This window comes from Hippoglossus stenolepis, chromosome 2 (assembly GCF_022539355.2).
Source record: "Hippoglossus stenolepis isolate QCI-W04-F060 chromosome 2, HSTE1.2, whole genome shotgun sequence".
In the NCBI taxonomy this organism is placed as follows: Eukaryota; Metazoa; Chordata; class Actinopteri; order Pleuronectiformes; family Pleuronectidae; genus Hippoglossus; species Hippoglossus stenolepis.
Window position 1 is genome coordinate 14,624,248 of NC_061484.1, and position 27,223 is coordinate 14,651,470.

The 27,223-nt window shown below is 41.2% G+C and overlaps 1 protein-coding gene across 3 annotated transcripts in view; it reads right to left on the minus strand.

Annotated features, from left to right (window-relative positions):
• The window catches only part of rab11fip4b (RAB11 family interacting protein 4 (class II) b), a 51,707-nt gene extending 24,951 nt beyond the window's left edge, over positions 1 to 26,756 (minus strand). The window contains exons 1-3 of one of the 3 annotated variants that reach the window (XM_035181693.2): positions 26,556 to 26,756; positions 21,626 to 21,713; positions 20,322 to 20,383 (exon numbers count right to left, since the gene is read on the minus strand). In XM_035181693.2, coding sequence (XP_035037584.1) covers positions 20,322 to 20,383; positions 21,626 to 21,713; positions 26,556 to 26,708 — 303 coding nt within the window. In that variant the 5' untranslated portion in view covers positions 26,709 to 26,756. Of the gene's footprint in view, positions 1 to 815; positions 1,264 to 20,321; positions 20,384 to 21,625; positions 21,714 to 26,555 lie in introns of those variants that run through there. The other 2 variants (XM_035181703.2, XM_035181711.2) reach the window with 2 other exon arrangements.
• Between the last annotated feature and the right edge of the window lie 467 nt (positions 26,757 to 27,223).

Sequence of the window (27,223 nt, forward strand, 5' to 3'; positions counted from 1 at the left end):
TATTATTGATTTATCCTTTACTCTACAGATCATTTTACAATATAAAATATAGTTAAGTCTATTTTTAAAAGGGCGATGCTCTCAGAAAGAGACATTTTATTTAACTGTAACATAACTTACGATATCTAAAAGAGGTCGTAGTAAAAAATCCAATATTATACAAAGTTCTATGATTTCTTCGATTAGTTGTGTGAAAACATGCTCTTCCTCCTGCATCATTTTCAATATTGAACTATCGTCAAACTAAACGTGAATAAGAAACTTGAATCATACATTTAGATATCGAAAACTCAAGCAAAACTCATTTCTCCTCCATTTCCTTTTCTTTTCAGTCCATCAACACCTGCGTGGTCAATCTATATCCACCTTACTGGGACTGCACACTTCTTTTTTTTAATCTTTCCCTCTCCTTCCAGCTATACCCTGGTTTTTCCCAATCAATCCCATTACCCTCAGAGAGACGCTGAACCGCAACAGAAAGTGAACAAGGAGAGACGGAGGAGAAGAAAAAGAAACGATGGGAGGATGCACCTGAAGCAAAGGAGGATGAAAAGAGAGCGACACAGGACAGTGATGACACAGTCACGAACAGCTGAGCAAGACAGACACGCAAAGCAGTGAGGCTGGGTCCACTGTATGCAACAGCACACTTTCACACAGGCAGCGGACAATGGACTCTGCACTGCATCTGAGCTGCCCCCTGTTGAAACAGCCAGCCCCCTCCCCAACATATAGACTGTGTCTGTCTGTCAAATAATCTGCCATGACCCCCCCGCCCCCTCTCTCAGCAGGCAGGCTGCAGTCTGGTTCCTTACCCCGTTTACTAGTGAGGGGAGTCCATGGTCAGCAGCAGTCCCCCCTTCTCCCCCAGCCAGAGACCCTCAGCAGGGCCAAGTCTGTTGTCTCCTTTGCACACACACACACATGCACACAGGTGTTCCCAAGAGGAGGAGGAAGCGTCCGGATAGTCCGAAGGGTGAGTCCTTGTTGGTGGAATAGTCCAGCGAGAGGCAGAGAGGAGTGCAATGTACCATCCACTTTAAAACACTGCCTGGCTTCACCTGCACTTCCTCTCTCTCTCTGTTTCACACGCACACACAGACACACGCACATGCATACACGTGCACAAACACACACATGCACACACACACACACACACACACACACACACACACAAGCACAGACTCTGCACCCTCACACACTGTCCCTCTCTGGCTGCTCTCCTTCGCCGGCTGACTCGTTCACACACTGAGAGGGGAGAGCTCAGATCAGGCAACAGTTGTTGAATTCATGGCACCGCCTCCCCCCCCTCCTTCTCCCTCGCTCACCCTTTGCCTGCGGTTGCCTGGCAACTGGCTTCTGTGGGCGGGGCTCGCTAAGAGTCCTCACATTGCTGCACTGGCTTCACCGCCCACTCAGGCTATATTTGCATATGGAGCCCCGCCTGCCTGTGTCTGCTGGTGATGTGTGGACGAGGGCCAGAGGCTGTGTGGGCTCTGGAGAGGGAGAGAGAGACGAGAGGGGAGGAGGGAGGTGATTGTTGCCTCTCAAACTGAAACTGTTTGTCTTCAGTGATGCAGCAGATTCCACAAGACGGGTCAAAAAGAAGAAGAAAACACATAGTGGTTAGTCACAATGAAGCAAAACAGAGAGAAAAGAGGGGAGGGGGAGTGATGAAGAGCGGCAGAAAATCAGCTTGAGGCATTTTTTCTCGGCTAAAACTGTCAAGAGCTAAAAAGAAATACACTTGAATCTGTCCTGAGACTTTTGAGAAGAGAAAAAAACAGCTGTTAAATCACAATAAATCACATTGCTATTTTCTGACATTTTATAGACAATTATTTTTGTTATTTATTTATTTATTTATTTATTTACAAATTAATCAATAGATGCGGCAGCCTTTTTTCCTCCACCAAGGAGGTTATGTTTTCACCCCTCTCTGTTTGTTTGGCTGTCAGAAAGATTAAGCAGAAGCTGCCACACGGATTTCTAAGAAACTGGGTGGAGATGGGACAGGGGCCAAGAAAGAATCCATTAAAGTTTGTCACAGATCCACGGAGGGCAGATTTTTTTTCCACTTTCTTTAACACTGGGAGGTTTTTTTTAGTACAGATTTAATCATTTATGAATCTTAATGAAAAAAATCAGGCATATTGAGGGGACTGTTATTTATGAGTGTGCTATTTGGTGCAGATCCAAATGTAGTGACTGTAAATGTGGTTTCATCATGGGACTGTTGGGCCTTGGTGGTATTTGCGCTCCACTGAGTGACAATCTACTTATACAAACAGTAATATCCAGCTCCATCATAAATCCAGTTACTCCCCAACCCTACAACAGTGGACATGTTGTTGCAAGTGGGTCAAACTTTGGTTAATCAAATGAAGGTGACTCACCTCAATCACTTATCTCAGTGCATGCTCCATAATATTTATAATTTCTGTCTTTTTAAATTCATATCTCAGCACTGCAGGACATTTCAATCACTCTCCTGGCTACAGCTACATCTTATTCTCTTGTATCTTTGTAATTGCTCCCATAGTTGAATGCTGACTCCGGGAAACAGAAAACGACTTGAGAGTCAGCACTGAAAAATTGTGCTATTATGTTTTGTCACAGGTTGTGGTAAGTCTCTACATTCCTTAGAGCTGCAAGTTTGCTTTGAATTCCACCTTTTTCGAAGACTGAGTATCTCCACCATTACGATCAGCTCTCAGTGAATATTGTCATCTGAGAACTTCCCTTAATACTCTTATCTTGCTTGAAGTTCCTTTACCCAATGGATCACATTTCATTATTAGGAAGTTGAGGTCTCTCCTCAACAGAAGGTTACTCTGAATATTAATCCTGCTAAAATTACACAAATGTGTGACTGACATATTTTCAGTGCTCTAGTGTTAATATCATGACTCATGTGCTGCTTCTATCAGAGAGCCACGGAGGCTCGGGTCCCGGTGCTTGTTGCAAGAAGTCTGATGAAGTGATGAGAAAGAGAGAGAGAAAGGGAGAGAAAATGATGAAGAGGAGGGGAGAGATATGATCCAAGCTTAGGGAGCCAAATAAAACCTAATTATGTGGAAAGGAATGCACCCCTCCTATAATCTCCTCTCTCTCTCTCTCTCTCTCTCTCTCTCTCTCTCTCTCTCTCTCTCTCTCTCTCTCTCTCTCATTTGCTTTTCTTTCTCCTTCACTTCTCAGAGACGCTGGCAGTGGCTCAACCAATGGCCTGTGGCTGTTTGTTTATGTGCAATTTGTTGGAGGGCTGGCCCCTTTCCCCCTTTTCACAGAAGCCATTTACAATTCTATTCATGTCTACCTGCCTCATTCAAGAAGGCAACACATAGCTGTGGACCGAGGCCCGTTCACAGAGAGTTAACACGGTTATGTTAAAGTTATTCTGAGAGGGGATGACATTGTTATACTACTTTGCATGATGGTTAAATAGTAAGGGGCAAGGTGGAGATGATAGCTGGACAATCTGCATCATAGTCCTCACAGAGGGTTGGACACAGGACTGGAGTAAACACACCTTCACATACTGTACATCATAAAGTGCATCCACTCTGTATTAAAAAAAACACAAACCCAACTAATTGTATGTGTTGCAGAGTTCGGCTGAAGCTGCTCTGTGGGGATTCTCCACCAGCTGCTGGGGTTCGCAATGCAGCAAGACGAATGATCGAGAGGAAGAGGGTGGGGGAAGACATGGGCAGAGCTAGAGAGGGAGAGAGGGAGAGAGAAGAGAGAGGGAGAGAGCAGGAGAAGCATACGAGAAATAAACGAGGGCAGGGACGCTCTTCAGGGGGCAGTGGGCTGGTAGAGCTGCTTGTTTGGGCTGAGCACAGTGGATGCTCGGAACAACTCTGCTGCAGCCAGATATCTGCACATATGAGACTCATGCACAGATTTAAATGTTCTCTAAACATGCTTCTATGCACTTCTTCTATGTCACATATGAACTTTTATTGTGTTTGTGTAACAAATTGAATTTCAGATTAAGGGCAGCAGTTCTTCTATGTGTCTGTTCTTAACCTGCCTGTTTTAATGGCCTGTGGTGATGCATAGTTGCAGCTTTCTCTTTGAAACAGTAAAAGTGACTTCAAGTAATTGAGCTGCACCCAGCAAGTAACTGGACTTGGGCTAAATCCACACAAATACATTTTTAAAATGGCGTTTTAAACTGTAATTATCTCAGTTCAAACAAGCGTGAAAACGTATATCACGTGACAATTCTCGTACTCTGGCCTTGTGCGTGCTGGTGTAAACAGGAAGCGATGGGATTTTTATTCTTGGCCTGACGATGTTTACAACATTTTACATTCACTGCTGGTGGCCGAGTCAGGACAGATAAAAAACAATCAGGAAGTGAATGTGGGAGACTGCGCCACAAACGTCCAAAAGCAGCGGTGGAGTTTTCAAACCAAAACTGGGCCGCAGCGCTTCCAAACCGATCAACTCTCAACTCCAGAGTAGTGTGGACGGCAAGCGTAAATGCAGGAGTGGTGAAGCGTTTTCAAAACTCAAATGTAGCAGCCTGGATGTAGTCTATGTTTCCTTCAACCAGCCCAGAGTATTCAATACACGTACACAGTTGATTCTCCAGCCTAGAGACTGCACTTGATAATTTCCATAAGTCCAGTCTGAATCATGGCACAGACCTGATGAGGCTACAGGGCAGATGTATAACTTCTGGCATAATTGATAACTACAGATACATTTATAATGTTACGCTTTAGATCCCATAATTATCCTCTATCATTATACAGGACTACGGTTTGGAGGAGCTCTGCACAGTTGAAGTTGACATCTGTTCCAGTAACAGAGCCAATGAGATCTGACAGCATGCGAACATGGACTGCACAACGTGACAGTGTAGGCAGCAGAGACAGCGAGAAGAAGGGGTCAGAGGCAGAGTGAGTGAACGAGTCAGGGAGAGTGAGACAGACCGAAGCAGCCTGAAATCTGCAGGATCATTTCCACTGCTTTATAGCTTGACACCGGAGGCCATTAATATCTAAGTCTAACAACGTCAGACTGAAACAAATGTAGGAGATCATTTGGATATGAGGAAAGGACAGGACGTGAAGTAAAGAGGGACGTTCAGCACTTAGAGGAAGAGAATCACCAAGGCGACAAATTCATTTAAAGATATAATGTGTAACAATTCATCATTTGAATTTCCAAAAAACGACTACCTGTGTGTATGTATACTTTTCCAAAATGTTTCCAACAATGTTCAAACACGGAGAAATCCCCAATTTTATTCAGAGTAACGGGATGTTTTTTATCTTGTTACATTTGCATTCCGTCAACTCGCTTTACTTCCAGGGCAACATCTGACGAAGGGAAAACACAAGGTTAGCCAGTCTGCTGTTTTTTCCTTCCATTGTTTGCATTGGTCACTCGTAATGGATCCCGATTATTCATTACCTCAACCATTAACATGACTTGCGCCCGAGTTGCATCAGGTAGGTCGGCAATAGTGGTGAAGACGACAACTCTCATGAACCCCCGCTGCTTCAAGACGTCATCAAATTAAGTCTTTTGTTATTGTTTTGATTGACAGACTCATATTGCACCTTTAAATATTCTAACATTTCAGGTTAGTTTAACAACACTAATCTTCCTCAGGAGGCGATGCACATTTACAGATTTTTACATATGCCCAATATACACAAACACAAAAGTAACAATACCTCACAATAACGCATACATTTACACTCATACCAACATGAGGTGTGAAGCAGAAAAAATTGTTTACGCTCCATCAAAGGTATGACTTCCTGTCATAAAAACATGAGGGTTTAATGCCAAACAAAGAGCAACTTCCTGTATGAAGTTCCTCATTTGAAAGTCTTGCCCTTGATCCATTTAAACCATTTAGAGCAGACAGCCCAACACAGAAAGCACGAGCAGCACTGCAAACGTCTGGGTAATACTATCTCCTGCTGTTTGAGGCCATGTCACAACAACAGATATCATCTTTGAATGAATGAACAATCAACTTTACAGCAACGTTTGCTCAGGCTTTCACATCAGGACTCCTGCAGCTCAGACGTGTACAGGATGAGCCATTGACAAATCTATATATTGGTGACAATGTGGCTGCCATGCAATATGAGTGAAAAGAGGCCACTGGGTTAGTGATGCCTTCAGGGAACCTCGCACGGTGTCGTGGAGGGATTGATTACTGTTTACATGGGTAGATTGCATCTGTATATAGAGGGACACAATGTACTCTGGCATGGTTATGAATGAAAAGCGAGTGTCAAGTAAGAAGAGAAGACACAGAGGATGCACCTCAGCGTTAGTAATATGTAGTTACAGCAACATTCAATTTAGATCCATAAAAACCAAGGCAAGTTAAAGGTTCAAGTTGGTCACATCCACTATCACGTAATGTTAGCACCAACCGAACTTGACAGGACCCATCGGGAGCGGACATGCTGGCTCGGGTTCAGACAAAATGATTTAAATAATATTCGGGTTCAGGTCCTGCTCAGTGCGCGGTAACATCTGTTGCTGTAAAACCACGAGACATGGGACAAATTAAATATACACCAGCGAGTAAAACCTAAAGACCTATTTTTGTGACTAATTATTGTCCTCTTCAACATGATCATGGGTTTAAAATGTGTTATTTGGTGCTTAGCTTGCATTCAAAATGTAAACATTTGAGTTCACAGTATAGACCAAATATTCTGTATGTGTGTTCTTCATCGTGCATTGATTCTGTTCTTACATAAGAACAAATCCCAGCAGAGAAAACATTGGTGAATGTCAGAATCTTTGTAAAAACTGTTTTAAGCAGAAATTTCTTCTTGGTGAATGAGGCTCCTTGTTTAGATTTATTTCATACAGGTTAATGGGCACAGATAATAAATGCATGATTGATTCAATATCTCCTTTTTCTGCAAACAGGCTGATATGTGCTGTTGGATATACTGTATAGAATTACAAAACATAAAAAAAAAAAAATAATAACATTGGCCACAGCAAATAGTGAGAATCTACTCTGTCAGTATGCTGAGCAGGTCTGACTAACACCTGACTGACAGCAGATCAAAGCTCCATGATCAATACGAGACCAAAGGATCCATCTATCAAATCACTACCAGACCTCTGAGACAGCAGGTGACACAGGAATCGATGAGGAGGTGACGAAGAGGAAAATAAAGACAAGTCTGATTAAAACCAGAGAGAGAGAGCAGAGAGAAAGGGATGAACAAAATTAAAAAAGTTAAAACAACACTTGCTGCAAAACATTAACTGTTATTTTGATACAAGCTGAAGAGGAAGTAGTACAGAGCTTTAGCGGGACGTTGGGGAATACATTGAGGTTTTCACTTCCTCTGTTGAAAGGTTCCAGTGGGTAAAGGGAGGGCGCTCTGTGTGAGCTGAACTGAAACAATGCCACTAACAATGGCTGCTAATTATCCTCACAGACAGGAGAGAAAACACTGAACCATGAAAGGAAGTTATTGACCAGAGCATTGGAATGTAAATGCACTTTGCAATGAGATAAACAAAGAGCACACAGAAGGTATTTGGATTAACTAGGGAGGACAGGACTTATTATCACAGCCTGAAATCACACATTTTTAACTTTTATTGGTCACATTATTTCATTGGTTACTCCTCTTCCTGTAAGGGAAGGTGACGCTTTTAACAGTTTTGTGCTACCACAGCAGATGCAATGTAATATAGCAGTACCTTGCTATTATACTTAGTTTTATAAGTTTATATGTTTTTCTACTATACTACTTCTATATTTTTTAAGAGTCCATTCTGATATTGGTACCGATGCAATTTGAATTCAAAACAACATATTTTATGGTCTTTCATTATTGTATTGCTTTTGGGCAGAGGGTGTCTGAGTGACTAAGTCAATGCTGCCAAGTCATCCTTCTGTGTCAACTTGTTTATGGGTTAGCAATAAAAAATAAAAAATAAATGTCTGGCAGAAACCAAAGAAATAACAAGTGGCCAAATGTGGCATTTTCATGATACACCACTTCTTTCTATGCAGTAAATATTTTAGGGCTTGTTTTTAATAACAGTGATATTTATTGCTTCTTTTATATTCATGAGCATTTGAGTATTTTGTATTTTTTGTGAGTACCACTGGACCACTGGGAGTAGTATTTAATTTGCTCACCACTGCTGTGGTGACACCTGGCTGTTGACACAGGAAGTTGGTCTCTGTAACACTTTCATGAAAATGGCTCCTCTATTTACTCACAGTTCTTGTTAGCATGGGAAAAGGTTATGAGCCACCCGAGGTTATTGTGTGTCTGTGTGTGTCGTGCGTGTGTGTGTGTTGTGACACTGTGGAGCTTAACATTCTGCTGAAACACCTGTTGAAACAGTTTGTGCAACAAGAATCTTCCTCATTTCTTCCTACATTTCTTTCTCCGTGCTATGATCTCCACAGCTGGAGTCAACAATGTTACATCATTTTTAGGATCAACAGTGTAAAGCACAATACAAAACTTTTGAAAAAAGCATGAAGAAACACTTCCAAACAATGGATATCAACTTTTGACTATTCCAGTCTTTATTCATTCAATCAAAAGCCTTTTGGTTGAGTTCACAGTGATATTTATGGATCATATTTATACAGTAACATGCTGTAAGTGACTTACTGTCCTCTCATCGCCCCACTTTTAAAGTTTGAAGACTGTGCTACTGCACTCATTTACATTATGTTGTTGTATATCATGTTTTTAAATTCAAAACAATGCAATGAAAGGTTGTAGCCCCCATGGTAATTTGTGTGAGTGTGTGTGAGTATAACTATGTTGTTTATGAAAGAGGGTGAAAGAAAGAGAGATAGATAGAAAGAGGGGGGGAGAAGGAAGAGGCACTGATCCAGAACTGAGCTCCTGTGACAGCTTTTATATGCAGGCCACACATCACAGGACAATCAGCGACCTAATTAAACAAACAGAAAGAAAATGAGGGGCAAAAAGAAGGAGAGAAAGAAAGAGAGGAAGAAAGGGGAATGTAAAAAAAAGAGGGATGAATTCATTGAATGTGAAAATGGGGAGGGGGGGTCCGAGAAACAAAAATCTGCAAGGAGAGAGGGAGGGAAAGGAGAGAGGATCCTGAGCCTGTGGAGAAAAATCAATGATTTAAATCAGGCAACGCCCAAATAAAACATGGGCTGCAGACGAGACAGAAAGTAGGAAAAAAGGAAAAGAGGGATGGTAACAGCGGTAGTGAGGAGGGGTCCAGGGTTTTTACTCACTGGCCTCCAGCAATGAAAGAAATGCTGCTGGCACAGATTTGGGGGCAGAGAGAGAGAGAGAGAGAGAGAGAGAGAGAGAGAGAGAGAGAGAGAGAGAGAGAGAGAGGGAGGTTGGGGGCAACGGTGCTGTTACAGAAAAGCCAGATGATCTGCTTTGAAGAGAAGAAGATAGTGTCTGGAAACTAATTATGGATAACAGGACAGACAGATGGACAGAAGAGCTTTACCCAGACTCTCAGCACTGGTCTGGAGAGATAAGGGAGGGAGGGTCAGACAGAAAGAGAGGAAGAGTGGACTCATTTATTTAATAAGACTCAGGGCACAGAGATGACACATGGGTAATGTTTTTGCGCACAACCACACAGTCCCAACAGTCCCAACTGTTTAGTTTCGTCTCTGAAGATTTAACAACACAAGCACATTTAACAATGCAAACGGAGAAAAAAAAAAAAACAGACTCTGCAGGGGAATGAATGACAGAGAATGCATCCTGTTGGTCACACTGATTCAGCTGTTTGACACCTTCCTGTAAGGCATCATTCAGACTCAGTAAAGTGCACGCTCAGCTGAATACCACAGAGTCATTTCTAAGTGGTATTGCTTGTGAATACATTTCAGTCGGGACCACTTTCAAAATGTATTCGAAGCCAAAAATTGCAAAAACTCGCGGGCGGTACATGGAAAGAGAGCACACCTCCCTACCGTTCCATTAGCCCTCATTGAAAGTGAAGCAGGAAGAAGCTGAGCTAATAAATGCTCAATATTGCTATCTATGAAAGATTTCATATTGGTTTGAAGCAATGAGATCGATCCGTTTATCCACTGATGTATACAAAGTATATGTGATTTGGTATTTTATAAAGACATATTTGAAGAAATACTGTAAATCTGCAGGTGTTAATAATATCGAATCTACTTGCAAAGGCACATTTCCTGTTTAATGCTGAGCCCTGTGACTCCCACTCTTCTTCATTGACTGGAGAAAGGACACTACATAGGTACAAGTTCAAGTGACGTCAGTTCTGCACTTTGCTCTGTTTTACAGGGGATGAGGATAGAGGCACCAAGACAGAAGGGGAAGTTAAGTGTTAAAAAGGGGTGTCATCATAAAAAGTGGGGATAGAGGACAAAATGGACAGTTTTAGACACTGTCTTTGTCTTTGTCTCTTTCAAGTTCACAAACAAAGACACACACACACACACACACACTATACATACAGACAGCAGGCCCCTTAGACATGCACTTTTCAATTCTGCAAGACTCAAAATACAGTTTCTGAGATATTAAGAAAGTGTGTAAAAATTGCAACCTGAACTAAAGGCGAGAATAGCACAGTATTAAACCAGTGAAGGCCAAACTCACACTGAGGCACCTGCGCTGCCAAGGCAGAAAAAAACAACACTCATCCATCACTGCAAAGAACAGATTCAATTCTCAGTAATGGTGCTTTTCAGACTGCCTCTATCAAACAGTGTTCGAGGGCGGACAGCTGCTGACTATTGTTCCAGTTGATGTGTAGAGGCAAATTTTTTGGTTGTCCAAAATCCCAAATTCACACAAGACCAGACTTTAAAAAATCTTTATCCACCTATTATAAGGTTTAAAATATTTAAGTGTGTAGCACAGTGATTTTCTCACTACTGCTCGTTGTTACTGTTTCATTACAAAGGTACATTTTGCTTACTTCAGGCACATAATTGCACCTTTTGAAGATACAAATTTCCGGAGTACGAAAGTTGATTTGCAACAAAAGCTTCCTTACTGTACTTTAATGTGGGCTACATGCCGCAGTGACCAGCTTTACTACATTGGGTACAATTCTGCTGTTTGAGAACACTTCGTTCTCTCCATCTGGCAAAACATGATAAGATACGAGTGCAGAGAAGGATGTGGAAAAAAACAGCAAATCAAGAGCGTGTTTGCACAAAGACAAGTTATATGTAAAAAAGAATTGCCTTCTGACAGCCTGAGCAATGCAATCTGAATATGCAACTTTCACATTACTGGGTATGTGAATTGGTGTGCTTCCTTGACAGAAATAAGTGCAGCTATAGAGACATAAGCTCATCCTCCATGTGTTTGTATGTGTCACGCTTCATGCTCTGCACACAGATGCTGCTGGCAGGAGGCGACCTCTGTGCTCTAACAGATGGTCTGGACCTGTGGCATCACACCCGAACGAAAACTCACACGCACACACACACACACACACACACACACACACACACTCGCGAATAAAAACTCCACGCCTGCTCAAAGTCAGAATAAGGTCATGCAAACTTCCACCTCCTTCAGCCTTGGTCGTCACGTTGGTGTCAGTTTTATTTTTTCCCATAGATAATTCCTCTCACGATGCCTCAAGCTCGGAATGTAGCATGATGTAATATTCTCATATGAATGTTACTATAAAAAGATTTTTAAGAACCCTCAGTGGAGTCGGACTTGTGAAATTGTGCGACTGTTTAGCATAACATAGAAGAAGCAGCTCTGGGACACACACACACACCAACGATAAATCAGCGGGATCGGCTGAGGTAATCAAATGCAAAACAGCATCATTTATCAGACAGTGGAATTAGAGAGCTGGGCGTACTCGCATGTTTTTCTGTATTTACTCTGCAAACTACATGATGAGGTTCAAGCCAGGAAAAAGGGGGAAAAGATCATGAACAATAAATAAAGTGTGAGGGTATTAAAAATAACATGTTAATGCACGTGTACAGTTCACAGATGCATGCACATTAAACTGGGGGATTGGACAGCACAACTGGAATGAGTGAGAGCCAGTTGAGCCTATAGCCATTGCAAGTCAGTGAGATCATGGGAGAAAGGCAATTGTTGTACGTGCATGTGTGAACATGAGAGAGACAGAGATGGAGAGAGAAAAAAAGAGGGAGAGAAAAAGAGAGAGGGAGGGTCCCGGGGTGAACGAGGGATGTTTCTGTTCATTAGCAGTCCTCCCTTAGAGCGGGAGAGGTGCGGGATAATCATGTCGGCTTGGTGGCGGTGTGTCCTTGACTGTCATTGGTGGGACTCAGCTGGGCCTTGTCTCTATTCCAGACTCTGTGCATGTGTGTGTGTTTGTGTGTGTGTGTCTTTCAAAACTTTAATTAACCAACTGAGCCTCACACACAAATTGTTGCCAAAAAGCGTGAGGCAGTTTAATGCTTGTGTTCCTCCAAATCGACAAAATATAATTCCCCGCCTGTCCAATTAGCCTATTGTGCAAACATTTCCAATCCGCTCCAAATCGGATGTATAGCTGAGACAATAGTAGCGGCAACAAAGTGCAGTATTCTGCACTCAGTATTCTGTAATGATGGCATTTTACATTTTTTTGCAGCAGACAATGTAAAGCACTGAGAAACATTCGGACAAAAACTACGGAATGAGAGGAAGCAAATGGAAAATGGATTGTGTTTGTATAGAGCGTATTTAGAGTCAACTTTACAGTACAAGTTGCATTCATCCATTCACACAGCGCTTCTTTACACAGCGCTTTTACTATCACACACCATTCCTACATTGTCGGTACAGCCGTCAGGGGAAATTTGGGTTATCTTGGCCAAGGACACTTCAGAATACACCCTAGTGACGCAAGGGATCAAACCACTGACCTTCTGGTTAATGGACGACCCTCTTTACCTCCTGAGCCACAGTTGCCTGAAACAATGGTCCTTAAGCTGATTCAGCAACATGCACCCTTTTTTTAAAAACCAAGAATCCTCTGCCGCATTTCTTTATTGATACTCTCTGTCGATCTCTGCTTCGAACACAGAATGATTTTGCAACTCCACAATACTGGTCGACGAGCGGATTTCCTCAAGGGAAACATATGCAGACTTCTGCGGCATTTTGATTGATAGATGAAAATGTCAGCATTTTTCTTTTCCACACACAGTTACTGTTTTTTTCATGTGACCCCAGGATTTGGTTTGTCTCAAATCTTAGACATGCAGATGGAGTCCCTGCTGCATAAGTCAGAAATCAGATAGCTTTGAGGATATATTAGATATTGTCGTAGGAGGGGACACAGTTCGCTGGGTGTCTCCAAAATGTATAAAGTCCAATTTAAAACCTGGAACTGTTTAATGTCAGTTGCAAAAGAAAAGGGTCCAACAGTCCCCTTATGAAACCACATTTAAATTCAACCACTTGTGAGAAGTATAAGATTGAATACATCAGATGTTGGGATAAGTTACCCAGTTAGTTTTAACATGTAGAAGATCAAATAGTAGTTTTCAGATTTAATTTCCCTCAACGCCCAACAGTCCCTTAATTAAACCACATTTAAATTCACTTGATCCAGATTCTCTTTTGGATCTGCACCAAATTGCACAAACTCATAAATATCAGTCCCCTATACTGGCTGGTTTTTTTTTTCCATCAAGATCCATGAATTATTCACTGGGAAATCAGGGAAAATCTTGCAAAGTCAGAGGAAAGTGAGAAAAGATTCCTGGACCTGCCCCCTGATCCAGATCGGCACCAAAACTTAATGGATACTTTCTTGGGTCATCATCCAAAACTCCACAGCATTTCATGGAAATCAGCGGAGTAGTTTTTGCGTAATCCTGCTAACAAACACAGACGGAAATAGAATTAACTGTGTTCAAGCCCGTAATGGGGCTTCAGTTAATATGCTTTACCACTTTTCGAGACCTGTGCTGACCACGTTTATGTTTCTCAGCAGAAAAGCCACAGCAGAGACCACACACACTCGTTTCTGGCTCGGCCTCAACACATCCTTTCCCCGGGTCTGTCTGTTCAGATTTGGAGGTGTGGCCTGAAGAGCGTAACCTGGACTAATGGACCCTGTCACTCACAACCACAGGCAAATTAGATAAAGCCGCTGCTTTGTTTATCTCCCTCTGTTGTTCTTCTCATTTGCTTTGCCTGCATTTCTTATCATGTCTTTCTTTTCTCTCCGTTTTTCTGCTACGTTTCCTCTCATCTCTCCTCGGACTTTATCTCTGTGTCTGCATTCCATCTGCTGCTCTTATCGCTTTCCAAAGTCTCATTCCCTCACAGCCATTCACACTCAATCCATCACATGCCGTATATCTTTCACTTTAACGTCATATTTCTTTTCCTCTAACTGACTATTTTTTTCTTCCCCGTTTCTGTTTCCCTTGTGTGATTCTTTCTTTCTGCTGTCGTCATCACCCCATCACTTTCTGCTCCCTCTCTCAGAGACAGCTACACAAAGCTCACAGTCACATATGCAAACCCTTTCCAAATTTAGAACATTTCTGTTTGTTTAGTACACTTTGCATATGACATGGCATCATAATATAGCCAGATCCTTGTCCTATTTCCTGCACCACTTTGCTGTAAATGTTGTACTGTCGCTGTCTTGTTGTGCACTACACCCATCTTTGTGATGAAAAAACGACTGTACGACTCAGTACGTCCCTTATCATCTTGATTATGATCCAAATAATGCATTGATAAATAATCATATTTTCTGTTTCTCCTGCCCCGATCTCAAGTAGAAAATTAACGTAACTGGTTTCATTGCATACCATAATTTCCTGGCATATGTCATCACACCGGACATCAGATCTGTTTACATATGGTTTCATTGTTCTTATTTTTCAAATATTGTTCATAATGGTTGTGTCGTTTTTTTATATCTACACATTTGTAAATCAGCAAAACAGCTGTAAAGTCCTAACATTTCCTTCAACATTGCATATTTGCATAAAATGGTGTGTAATTCTTCCCTTAGGAAAGTTCACAAAGGAAGCTACACTGAGTTTACTACTGTATGACATATGATTGAAATGGTCTTGAGTGAAATGTCACCATGACATTCACCCCAGCAGCTGAGGAAGGACTGTGTCATTAGCAAAATGCCACAGAAAAGCCACACGCGGGAAATCTAAAGGACAGCTTATCAAAATGTGCTGTCAAATCCTGTCATATTCATGTTTCCATGGCTGACTATCAGTCAACTGTGTGGCCAGACATGTTGGTCTCAGACTGTCCAAACGTCCTGTGGCATCACGTCTCTGTGGACAGACGCAGTGTGCCCAGAACTTACAACATGTCAGCCGCTATGAATAATCCAAGTAGTGGAAGTCATTATAGGGCAGTTCTTACAGTTTTAAGCAATATCTTAATTATTAAAAGAAAAGAGAAAAGGATGACTCTGGATTTGGTTTAGAACCATCACTTTTTGTTAAGGTTAGGGAATGACAGAGGTTATGCTTAAAACTCAGCAGAGAGCACATACCTTTGCCAAGACCCAGCAGTCCACTTTAATTCAATCAAGCTGCACCAAATAACACACTGCTGACGAACAAACAAATAACAAACAAACCAACAGACAGACAGGGCAAAAACACCACCTCCTTAGGGGAGGTAACTAGGATGGCAAACAGTGGAGCTGAGGCCCATCAATCCCCTCGAGAAACCACATTTAAATTCGCTCGATTTAGCTCACTCATAAATATCAGTCCTCTAAATATGAGTTATTGCCTTGCATTACTGCAGGCATCCTGTAATGTTACCTAATCCTAAACCTCTATCCGCCCCTTTGTCCGGATCCATGCCAAATGTTAATGGGTTCTTTTTTTGTCTCCTGCTTCCACTGAGTTCTTTGGAAAACTGTTCGGTAGTTTTTGCATAATCCTGCTGACAAACAACTAGACAAACAAACAAACCAATAAACAAACAAACAAACAAACAGCGGAAGGCTAACCCTTGGCAGAAGTAATGAAACGACAGCGTCTGTTGGTAGGACACAGGTTGTGAATAAAGATCTCTGATGTCAGGGTCACTCACTCCTTGTCAGCAAGTGCTCCTGCAGACTGTGCATCGACATGTATGCAGCAGCAGTGACTATGAGTTATTCAGTCTTATAGGTTAAAGTCACTTCTGCATGAAATGAGCTCATGAGCCACACACTGACATAATGAGGAACGACACATGAATGCAAACTGCATGAAAGCAATACAGAAACAAACTGACAGTGACCTTTAAACAAACTTCTGCTGTAAAAAGAGCCACTTCACTAACAAACACAGAGCTCGGAGGAAGGCTTGTTGATCGTTATCCTGGGGAAGTGCTCGTGTTGCAGACAGTGACAGGGATGTTGGCTGTGCTACAGTGCAGCTCAGTGGGCGGATTTTCCCATCGACACAAACAATGGTAAACAGTAAACATACCCTTTGTATTCTCTCCCCCTCTCTCCATTTTGCTCTCCGTTTCATTCTATTTCCCTTTTCTCATCCCCCTCTCGGTTTTTCTTTGTTTCAACTTTTGCCATTATTACACCCCTGATGTTGGTCTCAGTTCTCGCCTCTCTTCCTCACCCCCCCCACACACACATCTCAGCTCTTTAATTAGACCATGAGACGACTGCAGAGGCTGGCGGAGCTCTCTCCTCCTCACTGTTCATCTGAAGTGCTAATGTGGACGGCGGCAGGAGGAGGGGAGGAGGAAAAGGATGATGGAAGAGGGAAATGGCAAAAAAAGAAATCAAAGAAAAAGAGAGCAAGACACATCAGCGAGCAAGGGAGAGGAAATGAGGGGATAGAGGCGTTCATGCAAAACAGAAAGTGATGCGGCCATGCACCAGGCAGGGATGGATGATAAAGATAAAAGCAGGAGGTATGTTCTACTAACAGAGCATAAGGGATAAAAATAGAGAGGAACCAAGAAACAGATGAGGGGACAAGATAAAGTCACTTCAAGTGCTTATGTCTGACCTGCAAACCTTCACTTCTGCAGGCGCAACACACACACACACACACACACACACACACACACACACACACACACACACACACACACACACACACAGACACTATCTCATAAACACACAGATTTCTGTCTGACATTCACCCATGATCACTGAGAGCACAGGGATCAAACCAAACAAGCAGGACATGAAGGAAACACACGGGGAAAGAGTGGACGAGCGGTGGCAGGAGGAGAGCACATTAGAGGCAGGGATCTCAGATGATTCCTGTGACCTCCTGGAAACCCCCAGGAGGAAGAGAAAAAAAAAACTCCATTAGAGGACAAATGAGGTGTAAATTATTGATTATTTTTCTGCAGTGGCAGATCTGGGCCATCACTGAGTTTTAACATATTTCTTTATAGGATCCGGTTCTGTGAGGTTCCCTGCTGGTTAAGATGGCAACACCGGTTTGTATTTGGGAGGATACAGTTACCACTCAGTGTCTGTGAGGGGATAAAACGGAAAAATAAAAAAATAAACAATCTGAAATGTTAATTATATAAAAAAACAATAAACTGAACATGTAAATATAATAAATTCATAGAACAATCATAAACCTTGATATCTTAGGGATACTATCAGGTTGTACACACACAGGTTTGTGCAGATATCCTTATTAGGGCTTTACATTGACTTCCATTCATTGTGGACAGCCTAATCAAAACCTAATCAATACCCATGACCTACTCATGTCCAACTCTGAGCCTAACCACATTTCACATCTTTCCCCCAACCGCAGGACCTCAGAAAGTAAGTTTTGCCTCATTAGGTCCAAGCTTTGGTCCCCATGAGGTCTACTGGTCCTGACAAGGTCTACTGGTCCTGACAAGGTCAGCGTTTATGCTGGAAAAGGTCCTCAAAAGGTAACAAAAATGAATACACAAACACACACACGTATCCTCCCAGATGGTTAGTGCCCCAGTTTAATCTGTCTTATGTGCCAAAATACATTTCAGCACCTGACACGGCCGTGCTGACTCTGTCTCCTGCATTCACTAATATTTGTGTGTGTGTGTGCATGTGTGTCAGAGTGTGTGTGTGAGTCAGGTGTGTCTGCCTCAGCAGCAGAAGAGAGCAAGCTAATAAATCCTCAACTGCAATGTCTCTTGAAATAATGAGGCGATTCTCACCTTTTCTCACACACACACACAACACACACACACAGACACACACAGAGAGAGAGAGAGAGAGAGAGAGAGAGAGAGAGAGAGAGAGAGAGAGAGAGAGAGAGAGAGCTACCCTGGGGAGCTCTGGGATTCCTCCATCTCTTTGCTATGGAAACGCAACTTGACTGCGTTCCCACAATTGAACACCGCAGTCTTGAAATAACTGAGCTTCTGTGGATCATAGATTAAATTTTTTCAATAAGCAACATATCTTCACCCAACAAAAAGCAGAGAGAAACCTCTCTAATGTGAAAATAAGACAAAGAGATCTTTATAAAAGACGTCCAGTCGACTACAGAGATGTAAATAAAGTGGCTGCTGTCAGTGAGAAGCTTAAACAGCAGGTATTAGTTTCACTTTATCTCTTTCCACCACAGGAGGAAAACAGCATCCTAAAGGAAAGCTGAGATAAGCTGGAGAGAACAGAGGAAGTACCTGCTGATTACACCCTGTATTTACATACATTGACCGGCTGCAGCTTCCAATGAGTCTAAATGCAGTGACTGCTTTCTCTTGCCACAGTTTAGAACTTGTGAGTCTTTTTCCTTTTTTTACACCCGAGGGAAACATTCAAGAAAACATAAAAACAGTGTGAAAAATGTGAGATCAGCAGAATCCACTCGACAATATACCACAGATCAATAATGCAAACAGACCAGGCCAAGTAGTTCTCATATGAGGAGCTGTAAGCAGAGCTGTCGTCACTTCAACCAGCACTAATACAAGGTTAAGTGCATTAAAGTTATCTAGTAGAACATTATCCTCCAAAAAAAACATCAGTTACTTTAAGTTAAGAAAGGGAGATATGATCCTATATCCCAGTATTTGTTTTTTCATATTGTGATTTGATCATATCCATCATGTCGCCTTAAACACTGTTAAGTAAGTATCATATTTAACACACAACTCATATACACTATGTTATTTTTCATAATTTTTATATTATATATCATTCCTATCTATATTATCACTTTACTACTTTTATGTTTCAGTAGTTTCTCATCAACGGCTGAAAACCATTTCAGCAAGAACACATTTAACCTTAGTCTTAGTGTCCACACTACAAAAGTAGCTTGCAAATTTCCATCCTTTGGTGATTTGTTGCTGTCATTCCCAGTCAGTGCACAAATATCTCAGAGATCGAAACACATGGACGGAATGAATTCTTATTCAAACGCAAAAATAAACCCACACCTGCAACTGCAAATCACTCCTACCTGTCACTGTGTGGAGAAAATGATATGCAGTCAAAAGAAATCCTGGATTAAAGCTCTTCTTGGAATATGGGATGTTATGACTGCTACTCATTTATACGCCGTGCTTCACAAGGGAGGTGCACAAATGAAACAGCATTATCAAATCAGCATGTTGTTGTCGGTGAACGACTCAGTAGGCAACGACCGTATTGCATTTCACACAGTCTGAATATTTTAGGAGCACTTCTCCATTGGTACGATGAAATGTTATACTATGCCAGAGGTAGAGAAAAGACTCCCAGCTTCCAGGCAAACATTCTGGAGCTGAGATAAACAAAAGGAAATATTAAAAGACGCACAATGATATTGATGCACAGAAAACTGAGCTGATGTCTGTGGCTCTGTGAGTCACCCGTCTTGTTAATGAGATATAGTGACATTGTACAGAGTATGAAATTTCCCTAGAGATCACACCAGACATTTATGAAATCTGTGTCACATGTAACATCTTGGGTCCGTTCCTCTCACTGATGTAACAAATCAATCGTCTCAGTGAACCCGCACATCAGGACATTAAATCAAACAAAAGACATAGGACAACGTCAAGAGGTAAGAAAACCTAATTTAACCTTAAACTGTGAAAGAGATCAAATGTTTCATAATTTAACCAAAGGTTCTTAAAGTCCAAAATCAAACATCTACAAGCACATATCCGACAGCTTGTAGAGTTGTATCCTAGAACTTGTCTTGGATGTTTCTAGTCATGACACAAGTGATACTTTTTGTCTTCTGCAGCTAAACACTACCCTCTAGTGGACAAAGTACTGTATTACACGCTTTGTGTAGTTTCAGTTGACCTGCAGTATTGTTGCTACTGTTATCGTCATGATTCCTCCAAGTGATCAAACTGCCCATGAGACACTGTAACTGGTTATGTTCACACAGTTTAAAAACGTACCTGATAATAACTCTTGGCTGTTTCATGTGTTGAACTTTTCTTTTTAAAGTTCCAAACATAACCTGCAAAAAAACCAAAAAAACATTTATGACTCATTTCTGTCTGTTTGAGATTCTGCAAAAAAAACTGATGCAAGATACACAATTAAAATGTATTTAGATATTTAATATCATTCACTTGCATGCGATTACCTGTATTTACATTGAAAATGAAGTTTTCCCATTGTCCTAAATAAATGAACTGTTCTCATTATATTTGTTACAGCATATTGCATAGATGTGCCACATGTTAAAGGTGTGCTGTACTAGCAGAGACTTCTAGTTCAATTTAAGTTCTAATCAACAACACATTTATATTCTGCAAATCTTTCAAAAGTCCCAACAAGCAGACTCTCCTGTGTAATTTAAAGAAGTTGAGAATGATCTCCTCTGATACCCGACGTGCACACATTCATGAAACCAGTCAGAGGGAATGAAAACAGTCAAGTTGTAAACTGGACTATTAAAGAATGAACTGAAACTCACTTTACAGCTCTGAAAAGCCGGAAGGAGCTGCAGCCTTCAGTTATAATTCTTCGGTTCATTACTATAAGCCGTCTATTTCATATTCATTTCACATTGGCACTTAATACATGTTATTCTAAAAATATCTATAATAGCTCCTTTAAATGTCCTTGTGATTTGAATGATACATAATGGAGTTATTAGAGATAAACGTCATGGGGTCTCATGATGATGAACATTAAGTCTAATGGACGACACATGCTGTGTGGCCCACACAGTGTTAAATTAACATCTTATTATTAATGCTCAGTACTCAGTAACACTTCACAATGCAGAAGCAGTAACCCAGTTTGTTCCTCTGCTCTAACTGTTATTGCTCAGGCTGTGTCCCCCCCTTTGTCCTGTTTGGCCTTGGTCCACTGTGGTGGATAAACTGACCTGGTTTTACACAGACTCTCAGTCTGGGCAGAAGACAAAGAAAACACGACTGTGAATGAGCGAGGAGGTTTGGTTCAGATCACCCACACGGCCATCAATCTCAAATTGTGCAAATCAAACGCAGACGTGACCCCATATTAAACTGTGGATAAAAGCAGCCAACCGTGAGCTTCATACATTAAAGACTGATGCCCGAGCTGAAACTGTTCTGCTTGGTTACTTTAGTAAAACATTGCTTCAGTTGAAATGAGGCCAGTGCTTAAACTATTAATTCTATATATTGTGACTCAATTCTGTTTTCCTGATCTGTTTCTGATGCCAGTATCCACAGAAGAACACATACAAAATGTCGCCCATTCGCACCTTTCATTGTGAGCACGCCACAGCAGAAGTCTCTGAAGTTGATCCTCCCGTGAGCGTTGGGGTCCAAACATTTGGCCAACCTCTTCACCTGTGGAGAAGCACACCAAACAATTATTTACCGATGAGCTCATTTTTGCTCTCATTGTTTAAAATTACCAGTATCATACAGAACTGAGGCAAAAAACATTGTTTTTCTTGCTGGAGATTTGCAGAAAAACACAACTGCATAGCAGGGATGTGATAAATAAGAAGAGAAGCGTTGCTATTATGTGTTATTTACACCTCCTCCTCCTGCTGTGACAAAATCAATCCATCTTACTGGTGTCTGTAGCCATCTGAAAAATAACCGCACTGATATCCAGCCTATTGTTTGTGTGTTTTAACGCAGGTCTGAGCCTCCCACTGCCTCATGTTGCACCATTTGGTTTCCCAGACAGAGAGGTGGCTGATAAGTCCAAACCAGATGACTCATCCACACTTTCAATATAACACCAAGGATCTTCTCTATAGAGACGCAGCGTATTGATAATCACAATATAGCATCATGCTGCTCCATCTTTTCATTTGCTGTGCATCAAATACTGAAATGATTTTTAAAATGCATGGTTAAATATGTATTCCACGATAACAGAAGAAAATTGTTTATGATTTGATGATGCTGTGTCATTATTACATCATCAAAAGGGCAGCTTGAGATGTTAAAATGTTAAAACCTTGTAGGTTTATCATCCCAACAATAAACATCTAAATGACAACAGTTTAGTGTTGATCATCTTTTAAAACAAGGCACAGTCTATAGCCGCGTAGAGTCTTTATATTTATTACATGACAGTGCTAAAGGGTTTGTTTGACCAGAGAATATCAAGTCTTGATATGACTTGATAGGAACGTACCAATTAGAGCTCGACCAATGTGGATTTCTCGGAGCTGATATTAGGGAGACATAGAATGTCTGTTAGTAGATCTGTTTACTGATGGACACACGGACGATAAGGCTTCCAGTCCCGATTCTTCCTGTCAATCACTCAGCATCACTCCTCCTCCTCCCCCTCTCGCGTAATGTTTGAAAATAACTTAAAACATCACATTTGTCTAATAAAATTGGGTAAATCATGACCAAGTACATGCACTCCCTGAGGAGGGCTGCAGCCGCTGAGCCCTCTGCGCTGGGGCTGAATAATGCATTCTTCTCTTTGCGAGCCAGCCACAACCATTTCAATTTTAACGACACTAATTTTAGCACAGGTTTGTGACTGAAAGGGAAACAACCTCAGGGGTTTTCCCAGGTTCAAATTAAAAAAGTTGACAATGCCTCACTTCTCAAGAGGGAGATAGTATATGACGGGGAAAAAAATGGTGTGAAAATAATGTGTTGTATAAAACTTGTCAGGAGTTATTTTGATGGTACACACTCATTGCCGTAGCAACTGGGTCACATGTACAGCAGCGCTCACTGAGGAATTTCAAGATGTTTTAAAAAGGTCAGTGGACGACTTTGCTCAAGGTCATCTATTTGGATCAGTTTGTATAATTCAGCAGGTACCGTTAAAAAACTGTTTACATAGATTGTTAATTGCTTGTCCGCATATTGTTTTAAGGACCGATTGAAGGGGAGAGAAAGGAGGTCAGAGGAGAGAACTGAAGGATTATGGGAGTGTGTGCATGTGACTGTGCGGTTGGGAAAGTGTCAGCCAGCGTGTGTATTAGTAGGTCAGGTTGGCACAAAGCAGCCAGTGGGATTTGCTCACAGAGCGCAATGACACGGGAGGACAACACAACAGTTAGCAGTCCATCAATTAGAAAATACAAACTCCTCTTCATACCATCTTATTTGGGTCACATGATCACAATCAAATTCTGGGGGTTTTGTGTAAATTACTTTCAGTACATAACACTCAGTATTATACTTGGAGCGCACTAACAAAACTGCCTAATTTAAATACTGGTTTGGTGATGGCACCACCAAGTAAAAATGTAATGCATTGTACTCTACAGGAACCAGTAACATGTGGGTCAGTGAGTTAAATATTACAGGCACTGCATCCAATGAAGCGATTTCCCAGGTCAGTGAAAAGCTTCCCCCAGGAGCTAATCAGTGCCTCCACAATGTTCCTGCTGATGAGCCCCGCACCACCGGGGAGCCAATCAGAGGCAGTGTTCAACCACCCTGACGAGCAGCGGGACACAAGAGGCCACAGGGACGTCCAACGTGACACATGAACCGATGGAAAAACACAACGAAAGATAAAGATAAAATAAAATAATATCCGTTAGTCATCTCACACAAAGCTTTGGAGGCGAATAGTTTACAGAATATTCTACATTTTGTAGCCATGGGTTTTATATGATGAAGCAATCATTCAAAAGGATCCACCATCAAATAAAAACTGAAAAACTTAAGTGAGGTAAAGAGTTTTTAACACATTAAGACATGAGGTGCAATTTAAAAAGCACTGAAACCTAACTATTGTTTAAAAAACTGCTCTAAAACTTATTTTTCGACAGACAGAAATATGAAATAAAAACCATTTGAAAGCTTAATCCTTTGGCTTTTATTATAAATCATTACTTTTGCCTTGGAAACTGGATACGACTGGAAAAAAGAACATTTGTCAAAATGTCAAAACTGCAGTTTGCATTCCCGAAGTGAATTCCAGTGAATCATGATGCATTTCATCTGTCAGAGCGGCCGTACATCCCATCCATCCCATAGTTATATATGCATATGTTGCATCTGACGGTTCAGATCAACAAATCCTACACTAACGTACAGATTGCAGGCCTCTCTTTGCAAACCCAAGTAAGAAAAAAACAACATCCCAACACAACAACAGCTGTACCAGAGATTTAGAGGCTTGATCAAGGGCAGTAGCAGAAACAGGTGAATCTGTTCGCAGGTTGTAAACTGGACTATTAAAGAATGAACTGAAACTCACTTTACAGCTCTTCACGTTGCCACCGGCAATAGACCCTCTTATGAAGGTCCTCACATTATTCCAATATACACTCCATCCATCCACTGAACCCTTTCTAAACGGTGCTTGGCCTGTTTTTGGATGCAGGAGACTGGAGCTGTATCGGCACACTGAGCCCTGTGTGACAGACATGTTACACCCTCTATGGCCAGGTCAGCAGTTTTATGTATTTTTTGCATTTTGCATTGTAAATTGCATTATATTAGGGATATACTGTCTTTGTAGCCCAACCAATACTGGTTTTCTAAGCCCGATACTAGTATTTTTATTTTAACATGTAGTATAAACATACATTTTTCACAGCAATCTATTAAATGTGCTATAGAATTGTGTCTAGATATATACTGACATACCTTAGTGCATATGGAGGACAAACTATGGCATTAAATATAAAATGCAAAATATGAATGACTTACTGATACAGCAACTACTGTATAAACAATCAGACATCATCAATCGATTTCTATTCCTCAGTGTGTTACAACCCTTGAATGGAACAATTTGCACTGTTCACATTGCATGTTGCTCATCTGTTTTATACTTCTTGTATCAGTGGTTTGCATCTGATTAACACACTGGTTCAGGGATGTAATGTCTCTGATGTCCTTTGTAACACTGTTAAAACTTATATTTCCACTTTTCAGTGACCAGTATTCAGTGTTCCCTCTGTTAAATTACTGTAAGAACAGAAACTTCTGCTCTGGCTCCAACCTGGAAAACTTTAATTAATGAACCTCCACTGCAACAGAATGGTCCAGCTCAGCTCAGCCCAGTTAGCCTCTTATGTGTCAATACATAACTAAAAGTGTAAGATAAACATTTTCAAATCGAAAAGCCTGTGACTTCTGTAATAGACGTTGATTTGCAGTTGGCAGGAAAACTGTCTCTGAAGTCAGATCCTTTAAATCCTTCCAGACTTTAAAGTGCAACAGACAGATAATTACGAAAATCTTCATCAACAGAAATATAATAAAAGTTCAATATATATATATATATGGATATATTGCTTATCCATTATGTAAGCACATTGAGGAGGTGTAAGACACCGCTGGTTTTAATATTCTTCCTCAGATTTGCCAAATGTTTGTCATTCTCTGCTCATAAAGCAGAGTTTAAAGCCACAACCTTCCCTCAGGAGCAAGTAGTCCGTCAACTATTTGAAATGAATCGTTATCATTATCAATATCGACTGACGTGAAAATGTCTAACTGGATTCAATTCAAAACAACTTTATTTGTCCCCGGAGTGAAGACAACAAGTACAAACAAGAAAGAAAACTACGATGACATCAGTGCAATAAAACAGTTCAAAATGTAGTATACTAAAATTATGAAGTAAAAGTAGTGTATGACTGTAAAAGAACGGTGAACAGGATAACAGCTGAGAAAATGGACTGCAAGAACATAGATAAATACTGAATGAATAAAGTGATCGTAGTGCACTGAGGCAAGTGATACAGACATAAATGATGTACAGTTAAGGAGAATGAGGAATATATGTACAGGACCAGGTAGCAACAGATGAATAAATACTGTAACGTAGGAATAAATGTATATGCAGCAGATAAATATATATATAGAGATTATAAACAGTTGAGGTGAATACTGATGATGAAGAATATATCTACAGGTTCGGGAGCAGCAGATGAATAAATATTGTGGCATATGAATAAATACATATACAGCAGATGTGTTATAGATGAATTAATATAGCAGCAGATAAGTAAATCTAAAGATGATGAGTATGTATAAGAATTTAAAAGCTGGCACCAAAGTTTTCCCAGACTATTACAAAAGTTGACTGAAAAGTTACAAAAAGTTGAAAAGTTTGCACCCAACTCGCCCAAATGGTGACACAGCCCATCACAGAAGCTCATTAAGTCTCAGAGAAATAATGAGACCATCCTTTGTGTTCTTCAGTGGCCTGCAGCACCTTTAATACTTCCATGTGCTCACCTGTTCTTCTTGTCCGAACTGAGATCCCAGCTGCACCAGGTGTTCAGGGCGAATAAAACCGTCCGCGTCCTCGTCACACACGTCGAACACCTCTCGGAGTTTCCTCAGTAATGTCAGCAGATGCTCCGGCTCACGGTTCCACTCTTCCTCCATCTCTTTACGGATTTATCATCATTGTTGTGTTTTTATTTTCGGGGCTTGTTTTGGTTGGTTCCCCGCGTGCTGGCTGTGCGCGTGTCACACTGAAGCTCGCGGCTGCTGCGGCCGAGCGCGAGAGGAGGAGGAGGAGGAGGAGGAGTGATGCTGAGTGATTGACAGGAAGAACCGGAAGAAGATGGGAACACACCTCCGCAAGTGTTTGGGTAAATGCTATGGCAACCGATGATGCTGGGAATATTCCACAGAGAGTTGAGGAAGAGGAAAGTAAGAAATACAGTAGGCCCATGATATATAGCCTATAATATACTCAGAGGTGGGAAGAAACAAACTTTGTGACAAATCCAAGTCCTGAAAGCAGTCCAGTCAACTGGACTTGGTTGAGGTTCTTGAAAACGTTTCACCTCTCATCCAAGAGGCTTGTTCAGTTCTAACTGACTGCTGGGAGTCCCAGACATATTTAAAGGTCCAGTGTGTAGGATTTAGGTGAAAAAAATCTATTGGCAGAAATT